Raw genomic sequence first — 11,710 nt, 5'->3', positions numbered from 1 at the left:
TCCCGTTTCCTTTACTATTTTTGATTTATCAATTCCTTGTATGATTTTCATAAGACGCCGCCGCCAGAAGAAAAGAAACACCGACAGCCACCCGCGCTTTGTTGCTTTCAAATAAGAAAGAGCGAGTCAGACATACGACTTACAAAAAAAAAAAAAATAAAAAACGCGGAATGCACCACCTCTCTATTCGAACACAATACTTAATTAATATTTTTTTAAATTATTTCTTAAAACCACTCACACTCAAATAATTAAGTAATCTCTCTTAATTTTTCTGTGCACCAGCAATCCGACCGCACGACTTCACCGAATTTTCCGCTAGAAAACAAAAAACAACAATGTGGCCAAATCTTGATACAATGAAAATTCTACTTTAGTGTGACCAACTTCCAATGACAAAAATACTCCAGCTCCCACTATTCTGGGCTTTTTTTAGCTTTTTCTGTCTGCTCACTGTGGTATTTTTCTTTCTGGCTCCACAAATGGCTAAATTTAAATAATTTAAACAGAACAAACATTCAAAGCTAAAGTAACAATTAATGTTAAATCTATTGAAACGACTTACAATAAAACCAACTTTATTAAAATTGACAAACATATGTATAATTTTAGTTAACTAAATATTTATACAAAAAAGTTTTCGTTAAAAACCCAAAAATTTATACTAATTACTAAACACAACTATTTTGGAATACCGCTGAAAAATAATTTAGGAATATAACGCTTACTTCAAACCGATGAGTACAACGTCGAACCTGTGCTAATTTTTTACCAGTATTCTTTATCGATTTAGTGGCAATAACTAACATTATCGTTTGCGAGTCGGTCAGGTTAACATTATCATTTAAGAGCTAACAGTGGCAGTGTGACCATCATTAATGTTACTGTACATCGTGCTAACATTCGGCATTCGATATTGAAAAGTTTCGGCTGCCGGGTTGCGCTGCTTTTTCTGTATTAAATTGGTGGGAATTTAAAAGAATAAAAGTATATTTGATTTCACTTTGTGGCAAAGCGGAGGTCGCCGTTCTTGTGGATAAACTCTGAATAGCGCAAGAAGGAGCAACTGAAGAGAGGAATCAAGAACCGCAACATGCAATCGCATAGCAAAAAACGCGTTTGTTACTATTATGACAGTACGTATTGGTAAAAAGTTAATAAAACTCATTAATTTAATGCAGGTGGTCGTGCCTAAAAGTCCGGCATATAATTGGCAAGAAAAAAAACTGACATTTTTCCCGCCGCGGATGATTTGTGAAAATTTTTCATTTTACAGCGACTGTACTGTGGCAATGCCGGCACAGCATACTTTTCCACGAACAACCGCATGCTTTGTTAGCCAAACTGCGGTCGTTTGGGTCAAAAGTGTACTGTGACACGGTGACGCTGCTCCCACTGTCGACTTAAAATTGAAATTTTACCGAAGCGCGGCAAAAAATTTTTTTAATTCATCTTTAATTAATTTTGCAGGTGATATTGGCAACTACTATTATGGCCAGGGACACCCCATGAAGCCCCATCGCATACGCATGACTCATAATTTGCTTTTGAATTATGGTCTATATAGAAAAATGGAGATTTACGTAAGAAACCGAGATTAACTTCTATTAATTGAAATCTTGATTAAAATATGTGTGTGAGATATGAAAAAAGAGAGAAAGAGAGAGAGAGATAAATGGTAGACAGATGAAATTCTAGATGTATTTCGAGGCTGCAAAACTAAATTAGTATGGAATTTGTAAAGTCATTGTCATTTAGGAACTACTGTAACCCTTTTTTCATTACATCTGACACAAAAAAAAAAAAACTGCATGTTTAGAAGAGGTGGAAACTCTAAAAATTTTGTTCGAATAGTTAAAAAATGAAAGTCAGGATTTGACATTTAAAAAAGTGCAAAATCATGCTGCAAATGTATATTTACATATATGTACATATGAATGTGGATATTGATTAGAATACTGCGAAAGAATATAAATATTCGAAGCCAGGCCAGCATCAGTACAATACAATGTCAAGCATGAACGAATGTGAGCGAGACGGCACGAACTTCTCAAGAGCCTTTAGTTAGGAATCCAAGTAAATACTCATTTCGTCCATTTAATTCGATTTGTTTTGATATATTTGTAGCGCCCTCATAAGGCCACCGCTGATGAGATGACCAAATTCCATTCTGATGAGTATGTACGATTCCTACGATCCATACGTCCCGATAATATGACGGAATACAATAAGCAAATGCAGCGTTTCAATGTCGGCGAGGATTGCCCCGTTTTCGATGGACTGTATGAGTTCTGTCAGCTTTCGGCTGGAGGATCGGTGGCAGCTGCTGTTAAACTGAACAAACAGGCCTCTGAGATTTGTATCAACTGGGGTGGAGGACTCCATCATGCCAAAAAGTCGGAGGCATCTGGCTTTTGTTATGTAAATGATATCGTCTTGGGTATATTGGAGCTACTTAAGTACCATCAACGCGTCCTCTATATCGACATCGACGTCCATCATGGCGATGGGGTGGAGGAGGCTTTTTACACCACGGATCGTGTGATGACAGTCAGTTTCCACAAGTACGGAGAATATTTCCCGGGAACAGGTGATCTACGTGACATTGGTGCCGGCAAGGGAAAGTACTATGCCGTGAATATACCTCTAAGGGATGGCATGGACGACGAGGCCTACGAGAGTATTTTCGTGCCGATTATATCGAAGGTAATGGAGACCTTCCAACCGGCCGCAGTCGTTTTACAGTGTGGCGCCGACTCGCTGACAGGAGATCGTTTGGGTTGCTTTAATCTCACTGTGAAAGGCCATGGCAAGTGCGTGGAGTTTGTAAAGAAGTACAATCTACCCTTCTTAATGGTCGGTGGCGGTGGTTACACCATACGCAATGTGTCTCGCTGCTGGACCTATGAAACATCCGTTGCCCTGGCTGTGGAAATAGCCAATGAATTGCCGTACAACGATTACTTTGAGTACTTTGGTCCCGACTTCAAACTGCACATCAGTCCCAGCAATATGACTAATCAGAACACTTCTGAGTATTTGGAGAAGATCAAAAATCGTCTGTTCGAGAATCTCCGTATGCTGCCACATGCGCCGGGCGTCCAGATCCAAGCGATACCGGAAGATGCCATCAACGATGAGTCCGAGGATGACGACAAGGTCGATAAAGATGAGCGTTTGCCGCAGAGTGACAAAGACAAGCGCATTGTTCCAGAGAATGAATACTCTGACTCAGAAGACGAGGGAGAGGGCGGACGCCGCGATAATCGCTCGTACAAAGGTCAGAGAAAGCGACCACGACTGGACAAGGATAACAATAGCAGTAATAAAACCTCGTCGGAGACCTCCAGTGAAGTCAAAGACGACAAGGACAAGGGTAGGACTTCTTCAACTAGTTTAAATATGTACATAAAATAATTGTCTACTTTTCCTTTTAGCTGATGCTGCCGAGGGCGACGATTCACCTGGCTCGAATAACAACAATTCCACTTCTCAGAACAGCAGCGCCGGAGGCGGCAATAGCACTTCCAACAATAACAAAACCGGCGATAACGATTCATCAGCCACGGGTGGAGCTGCAGGTGGGGGCAACTCATCGAGCACTAAGGGTGCCAAGGAGAACAACATATGACGTGGCGGCCGCAATTGGTTATAGAAGCCAATTAAACGTCCGCCCAAGTACAAGCCGCCAGATTTTACCTAGCGTCTAACCTAAATCCTCTGCCCCACCCAACACCACCACCACCCCCGTTTGGACGCCAAGCTCTTCAAGGTTCGCGCTCCTACACAGAAAACATAAATCCAAAATCCGAGGTCACACTTTTCCCTTTCTCTCCCATGGGCGGCCCTCCTAACTGCCCAGAGGCGGTGGTGCGCATTTACTCATCCGTATCCATAAAGAAAGCCTAATCAATCATTCATTCAATTCTTCTTATGTGTAAGTCGAAATGTCTTTAAGCTAAGCAACCAAGATACCATAGGGCTATCGATTGATAAATGTCATAATAAGAAATCCGTTAATTCTATCATTAACAATTAATTTATTCCAAAATATCTATAATATCAAAAATCTATAATAAATATTGCCCGTGTAAATGTACAACAAAACAATTCGACTATTTAATCTTAACCCAATCAGTCCAAATGTCTTCCAATTAAATCAGAAAATACTTTTTACATAATTAAAGAAAAAAGTCGCTTCTAGACGTAACATTCGAAAACATTCGATCGCGAACAAAGCTCGAAACCGCGAAAAAAAACACAGTCTGGCAACGCTGGAGGGAGGAAAGGATCAAGTGTGTGGGCCGCGCCGCTTGTCGCCAAATTTCCAGTTTTATTGAGGCAACAAATTGTTTGTGAAATTAACTTAAATGGTGCATAAGTGTAAGTCATAATGCAATTCATTGCAGCATTGTTAAATTAAATACATACATATATGTATGTATGTATATATGTATGTACATACGTACATTGTACATTTTTGTTTCGTGTTTTTTTTTTTTTCGTTTAAAGAATCTTGTTTGCAAGTGTGTGTGTGTGCATTTTGTTCGAGGCTTACCTAGAAAGAGTAAGAGAAAAAGAGATGGCACCAATGCAGATGGTAAGTGAATCTTTTCTTTTAAAAATCTTACAATTAATTAAAAATACGCAACAGATATAAACGTAAATGTGGATTAGCATTTGTTATTGTTGTTGTTGTTTTTGTCTATCCTACATGTTGTTGCTTCGATAAACAATAACTGGCGAGTTGATACAGTAAGATTTACGTGAAACTAATTTAATTTGTTTGCACACACGTACACACATGCAAATGTACAGACATACGTATGTGTGTATGTGCTTACATACACATCCATGTGTGAAAATAGGAGTAAAGTAAACGGTGTATAAATTTAAAGATATTTTTGTGCTATTACTTACTGAGCATTCTTTCTTTCGCAACAATTTTGAATAAGAGCAATTACAATTTAATGTTTCATTTTATTTATGTGTGTAATTATTCAATACAATTTGTTCTTTATTTGTGACCAGCAATTGGTTGTTTCATCTAACTAAACTAACTTTAAACTTGTTAAGTTTCGAGCTCTATCCACAAATACACATTTGGAGGTGGTGGGATGGATGGAATAGGATTGTGGGTTGGGTTTTCGGGGATGGACAGCAAAGTCAATCCTCGCTGTCGTTTGAGATTGTCGCAAAGTTTTGATGAGGGAAGAGTTGTTTCTGACTAGCATCCAAGGGGGAAGGATAGGATAGGGAAACTGGGTGGTCTGGAGTCTCTGGCACTCTGTCTTCCACTCCGTTTGCGAGCCGCTAATCCAGCGATAATATCGAGTCGATGCTGTTGCGATTACTCCGCGGCTGCAGTCGCGGTCCACCCAAGTAACTAATTGGATTCGCAAACTGCCGCTGTTGCAGGGCATTCTCCAGATACATGGGCGCCGGCGGTGGGTGCTGACGGGTTGTTGCTCGTAAAGCTGCAGCTTTACATTGATGACGACGCAATGGCGCTTGTGGTGCTGCTCCTGTTGATGATGGTGGTGGGTGGGACCATGCGGATGCCGATGCCGATGCCGATGTGGATGTGGATGTGGATGCGGATGCCGACGCTGATGCTGATGCCAATGCATTGGCATTTGCGGCATGGGCAACATCAAAGGCATCAAGCTCCATGTCATCGTGTGCTTTGTGGCCGGATTTGTCTTGCTGCAAGAGAGATGGGTGAGGCGACAAAAAGTTTCGGTGGCTCGGGGACGGGGTTCACCCAACTCCTCAGTATTGGTTGGGTAGGAGCAAGGAATTTTAATTCAAATATTTTAGGGTTTAATGCGATTTGGCTAAATGTTCAAATAGTGTTCAATAGATATGTAAATGGGCATGGATATGGATAACGGAAATGGAAATAGACACGGAAAAGGTTTGCCAGGTGTAAAAAAGATATAAAGCTTTAGTATATATGTATATATTTTTCTAATAACAAAAAGTACACATAAATTGTAAGGATAAGCGAATTTTCAGCAAGTGTCATGATATGGCAAGATGTTAAAATGTGAAATTTAAAGGAATATCCAGTTCTAGGGCTCAACAAAGCAACTTCTATAAACCCACCCGTTTAAAGCATGAGCCTGAGCAACGACTGTCCAGGTTCCACACAAATGTGCAGATGTGTGTTGGCCAAAATGCAGCCAGTTCGCCATCCAGCGAGCCAGCAGCAGCACAACACATTTACATTCTATTCCCCCCAGCTATGATGCAAGAAGTACCTACATTACAGAGGGCGGGATTTGGGTGGTAGCGCTGGAGAATCGAGTGCAAATGAAAAGCCGACACTGTTTCCAAATGTGGCTTGGGAAATGCTCTTTATTCATGCATAACTATTCGAGTAGAACGGTAAACACTTCAATTAACAGAATGAAATACTGATTCAATTAGGGTAACCTATTTCGATAAGGAAACGTTGACTATTTTGAACCGATTATGAAGATAAGTTACATAAAGATTTTGATCCTACTAAAGTCCTTCTGAACACGGGAAATTTTCTTCTGGTTCAAACTTAATAAGAAAACAGGACGAACCTCTCTTCTCTCTGAGTGTGTGCGTGCGAATAATACATAAAAAACGCATTTAAAAATGTTATTCTACACGATGCCGCTGCCGTCTTTTTCATAGTTTTTCATTCGCAGAGAGAAAGAGAAAGGGAGAGAGAGAGAGGAAGGGAGATGATAAAAGGATGAAGCATTTTCAGTTTTCATTTTCGTGCAATTTTATTGTTCTTTTTGGCTGAAGGTTACCAGCAACAACAACATCTACAGCAACAAAAGGCTGGTAAACTTGCACTTTTCACTTGGCACACTTACCCTTCAAACCCCCTCCCCCATCTCTCTCCATCTCTCTCTTTATATGTGTGTATTAACATTGTTGTTGAAGAATTTTTTTCATTGCATACTACCCGGCGCTGGCATTTCAAATACAAACAACTTTCTGCCAGTCATCGTCAAGCCCAAGACGAATAAGAAGAAAAAAACAAGAAAAGCGAAAAGGAAAATTGAGAATAATAAGAAGAAGCGGACAGCATTTGCGTGACTTGAAACATATACCTACATACATATGTCTACAAATATGTATTTGCGTATATAATACTATATTTTACCTACCAACCACACACACACAAAAACATCGTCACTCTTTTACGAGGGTTGTGTTAACAATTGTATTTAGATAATTAAACCATACAAGCAACTTTCCGATTTCATCGATCTTCCAATCAAAGAATCAAATGGTTCCTCCTATCAAAAGCTGCAGATTAGTTCAACCCTTTAGGTACAGGATCAATTTTATTATTAGCCCTCGTATAGAGTGGTCGCTTCACACTTGAATGTAAATATTTATTACACATGTTTTACATTTGTACGCACAAGTTGCTGTCCAGTCGGTCGGTGAGCTGGTCAGCTGCTCGGACGGACAATTGAGTGGGCCAGACGGTGGACTGTGGACGATGGATGCTCATTGGGTTGTTGGTCAACAAGGAAAATGCCTTGTTAACCATTATGGGCCATGTTTTAATGGTGGCAACAACAAGTACTGTAACAACAACAACAATAACTTTTCGCATTAAATGGAGACAACAAAAAGGAAAACCAAAAATAAAAAACAACAAACAAAAAGTGAAAAGAAAAGCAAGAAAAAGTTTTGTTTGTTTGGTTTTTCACTTTTTTTCATCCTCATTCTCGTTTCGTTTTTCAACTTTTCAACGCGGAAATTAATAACAAATTGCTTTAAGCCACCGTGACGATTACGTTCTGCATGGTTTGGGTTGGGTGCAAATTGGAGCCGCTGTCGGCTTTTGGGGCGTGGCAAAGGGAAACTTTTGCCATTCATTCATAAACACTCCATTGCGCACTTGAAGTTAATTTGTCAAGAACTTCTCTTTCGCATATGTTGGAAAAAAAAAAAACAGAAGAACTTTTAAGGGCAAGTCTTTTCGATGGCTTTCCATTTAGTACAAGCAACCAATACATATACGCACACACACACACACACAAGCATACATCCATACTTGTGCAAGTACGGCAGGGAGTACGGCACTCCGCCAGTGGTCAACCACGACGGCATTGTAATTGTTGTAAAACATGTAAAACATGAATAATGCATACTACGGAAAAAGTTTTATTAAAATGCACAAAACCAACTATGTATGTATGTATGTACAAAAAAAAAAAAAAAACAACAATAAAGAAAAGAACGAAAGCAAAATGTAAGAGAGGAAATGTGAAAACCGAGCAAACAAAACTGCTACGTTTTTATAGCTTTGGGGAAAATTCCCACTAACCCAAATATGCAACGAAGGCAATTGCCTGGTTATCATGCCACTAGCTCCTCATCATCACTCTCATCTACTTCTTCTGCTGCTCTTCTGTATTACAATCAGCGTAGAATGGATAGAGAGAGCGAGAAAAGAAAGAATATTAGCATCAACAATGCCAAAGAAAAGATGCTAAATTATATTTTTACACCATCGAATTGACGGGTAAAGTTTCAAAATTGTTAGCCAAATGCACCAAGTGAACGTGTTAAACGTGCTTTAATAAAATTCTTAATTCCACGAGTATCCGATAAGCGATTTTTTGAGATATTCTACCCAACTGCAGTTGTAATATTTGGAAATTGAAATCAATAGGCAGCAATCGCCATATTTTTATATACATATGAATAACGAAGTTTGTAAAAAGAAACTCTCGTGGCGAAATTGCCTTGAAATTGGCTTCCAGGATGTGTTTTCTTTCCGTTTTTTGTTGATACTGCTTCTGTTCAATAAACTGTAATTCGTGCCACTTTTGTGTGCATTCATTTGTCGCACACAAACGAACACGCACACATAAACTCAAGCATCTCTTCTTGGCTGCACACACAGACACACATATGCACACACATTGTACTTCGCATCCATGGCGTATGAGTGACATTTAATTAAAATTTATGTAGTCTAAAAGGCAAAATTTTTTCTACACAACCAACGACGACAACCAACGATGAGGACAACGACGACGACGACGAAAACAACAACGACAGCGGAGAGTCTTTGCTCCTCTTTTTGCACTTATTGTTGTTGTTGGCTGGTTGGCTGGCGCGTTGCCTTTTCAAATTTATGCAACGCTCCATTTTGTTTGAGTTGCAGCATATTAAATGTTCGCACAGTTGTAACTTTTGCTCGGTTCGTTTGGTAATCATGTGTAAATTTGTTTTTACACCATTCGAGGGGAAGAGCGGAATGGCAGCTAGCCAGGTTGTAAGCGAAAAAGACGAATGGCCCTGAGAATGGCCCTTTCGTCCTCCCCTCTCTTGCTGTCTCTCTCTTTTTTCGGTTGCAAAATGTTGCATTGTCAGAGTAAAAATATATATTCTAATATTTAAATGGAAATAGCAAATGGAAAATGGCAAATAGTAAATTGGGAAAATTGTGTGTGCTTAGGTTCATATAATTGCACTTCAGCTAACCATCGTGATAACTCTCTCCCTGTCTCTCTCTCTCTCTCTATGCGTGTGTGAGAGTGTAGATAAGGAATGAAAATGCTTAAACGTCCAAAATGGAACATGTATTGCACAATATGCTAGGGTAGGCTTCAAATGTTGTAATTCTTTCGAAGGATTTGCTTCAGTGGCAAAATAAAAAGAATTTAAACATTTAGATTTTGATTTTATATATGTATGTATTTGTTAAATTGGTAGGTATTTTAAATATAACTTGTCTCTAAAACTAACAAACTAAATCACTTTTGCTGTTCTTGTCATCATCGCCAGATCGTCGTCGTTTAGGCAATCTTTTGTAACTGCTTTTGCCTCTTGGCCATTTGCCAAAGCTGCATTTGCATCCTTCTGTGGTGTAGATGACGTTGAAGGTTCCTTTTGAAGAGAGTTTCTCGGGCCAAGATATTCAGATCCTCAAAGCTGCATTTGCTTATGTTCTGCTTGGTTCTGGCTATCAATTCGCTCGTCAAATGGATTTTCGTTATTGACGACCGAGCGGAAGGAGCCTTCCGACTGCGACGCCGCAACTCTTCACGATGCAAAAATAGCACATAGCCTGCTGACGGCGTTCGACCGAGAGATGGAGGTGTGGAGGAGTTGCTGCTGCTGCTGGTGTTACCCACTGATACTCCTGCACCTACTTCTTCTCGTCCTCGTTGGGTTTGCGATTGCGTTTCCTTGCGCTGTTCTTGTTGCTGACACATCTTGATTGCGTTTGCTGCTCTTTGCGACGATGTGAACAATTTTTATACTCGTCTGCTTTTCTCTTACCTCATATCTGACCTGATGCGGCAGGTCTCTGGGCCAGAGAACAGGCAAATCATTCATGCGCAAGGCGCAGGCCAATTATCATTTCGTTGACCTGCGCTTGCGTGGGTGGGTGGCCCGTGGGCCCTTTTTTTATGATCGCCCGCAGACTCATTAGATTTTTTTCGCATTTGCACCGTGTGGATTAAAAAAAATGCGATCTTCCCATTCATTACCTAAAAAATCTTGTAAATTGCGCTCAAAAAAGGACTCTGCATACTCGGATACTCTAACGGCGGTGTGCCGACGGCAAGGCCATGCGCTAATCCGGATATATAACCGGATTAGGGCGACACTAACTGTTTATAGGTGAAATGACGCGTACTATCATTGCCATTACCGTTGCCGTTGCCTGTTGGCTAATCCTTTGCCCGTTGTCTGTGTGCCAGTCAACCGTTGCCTGATTGCAATTAGCTGCCTCATAATAGAACCGACAGCTGGATAACTTTCCATGTTGTTGCTTGTTTGCGGGAAATTCAGACAGATTCCAAAATAGCCAACTGACTCAACAAATTTGGTAAACATCCCGAAAAACAGGCCAAATATTTGACTTTAATCGCCCAACACACCGCAAAATATGCATCGTCCCAACTATTTATCCATCCGAAGACCTGAATGAATTTCTTATTTTGCTTTTCTTACAGTGGTTGCTGATCCTACAACATGAGGTCTCTGAAGTTGTTGCATGTGTTAAAGATATATTCCATTATTGCAATTCAGAAGAATATCTTGATGTACCATAATCAGCTCAATGATGGAGAATTCAATTTCATTCATTTATAAAGCACATTATGATTGGGAATTCGTTTTTGTTTTGGTGGGAATAAAATAATATTTTTTAACACTGTATTCGATTTTCGAAGCTGTGTTTCATAAATTCATAGCTTAAAGGCAAACGAGCGCCATAATATAAACTCATTACATTGGCCCATTGGTGCTTATAGCAACGCATTTTTCAATAAGACCAGTTTGCCCTGATTTCCCCTGTCGCCCCACTGCTCCTCTTCTACCCATTCTTGCCCTGTGTCCTGGGTGTATGTGTGAGTCTGCCGCATTTCACTTTATGTTTGGGAGTTTCGTTATAGTAAAAGGGTTGACTTGTGCTTGGATTCTGGTTGCGGATGGGTTTGGGCTTGGGTTATGGGTTGGCTTGGGTCTCATCTACTTGCCATCTCGTAGACGTCGACGTCGTACTATGTGCGAAAATCACAACATTTTAATCTCATAATCTGAATTTATGAGCAGACTCAATTTCGTTATGCTTAACGACATTTTATGCGGTTATTTTATGCAAGTAGCGAGCCGAAATTCAAGGAGCTGAAGGACACCCCATACAGGGCGAGAGAGTGAGAGTAAAGAGAAAGAGAGAGAACACACA

The 11,710-nt window shown here is 40.1% G+C and overlaps 3 protein-coding genes across 3 annotated transcripts in view; 1 reads left to right on the top strand and 2 right to left on the bottom strand.

Annotated features, from left to right (window-relative positions):
- Positions 1–905: 905 nt before the first annotated feature.
- Positions 906–4,110, top strand: HDAC1 (histone deacetylase 1). The gene is made up of 4 exons (XM_068292748.1): positions 906–1,136; positions 1,471–1,583; positions 2,128–3,376; positions 3,438–4,110. The coding sequence occupies exons 1-4, from the start codon at positions 1,094–1,096 to the stop codon at positions 3,629–3,631; spliced, it is 1,599 nt and encodes a 532-aa protein (XP_068148849.1). The 5' UTR covers positions 906–1,093; the 3' UTR covers positions 3,632–4,110.
- An 873-nt stretch (positions 4,111–4,983) lies between these two features.
- Positions 4,984–11,710, bottom strand: part of axo (axotactin) — a 59,329-nt gene continuing 52,602 nt past the window's right edge. Inside the window, 1 exon segment of the mRNA XM_068292396.1 lies at positions 4,984–5,706. Coding sequence (XP_068148497.1) covers positions 5,314–5,706 — 393 coding nt within the window. The 3' untranslated portion in view covers positions 4,984–5,313.
- LOC137578813 (uncharacterized) lies at positions 9,113–10,672 on the bottom strand. Its single transcript, XM_068292398.1, has one exon. It carries the CDS (start codon positions 10,227–10,229, stop codon positions 9,810–9,812), a length of 420 nt encoding a protein of 139 aa, XP_068148499.1. The 5' UTR covers positions 10,230–10,672; the 3' UTR covers positions 9,113–9,809.

The sequence above is a fragment of the Drosophila tropicalis genome, unplaced genomic scaffold (assembly GCF_018151085.1).
Source record: "Drosophila tropicalis isolate 14030-0801.00 unplaced genomic scaffold, ASM1815108v1 contig_694, whole genome shotgun sequence".
Lineage (NCBI taxonomy): Eukaryota > Metazoa > Arthropoda > Insecta > Diptera > Drosophilidae > Drosophila > Drosophila tropicalis.
The sequence above is the reverse complement of the archived record's forward strand: the minus strand, read 5'-3'. Positions and strand labels throughout refer to the sequence as shown.

Coding starts and splice junctions, on each gene's coding strand:
- HDAC1 (XM_068292748.1), top strand. CDS start 1,094: ATGCAATCGCATAGCAAAAAACGCGTTTGTTACTATTATGACA. Junction 1,137..1,470: donor CGTTTGTTACTATTATGACA/GTACGTATTGGT, acceptor TTAATTTTGCAG/GTGATATTGGCAACTACTAT. Junction 3,377..3,437: donor CAAAGACGACAAGGACAAGG/GTAGGACTTCTT, acceptor TTTTCCTTTTAG/CTGATGCTGCCGAGGGCGAC.
- LOC137578813 (XM_068292398.1), bottom strand. CDS start 10,229: ATGTGTCAGCAACAAGAACAGCGCAAGGAAACGCAATCGCAAACCCAA.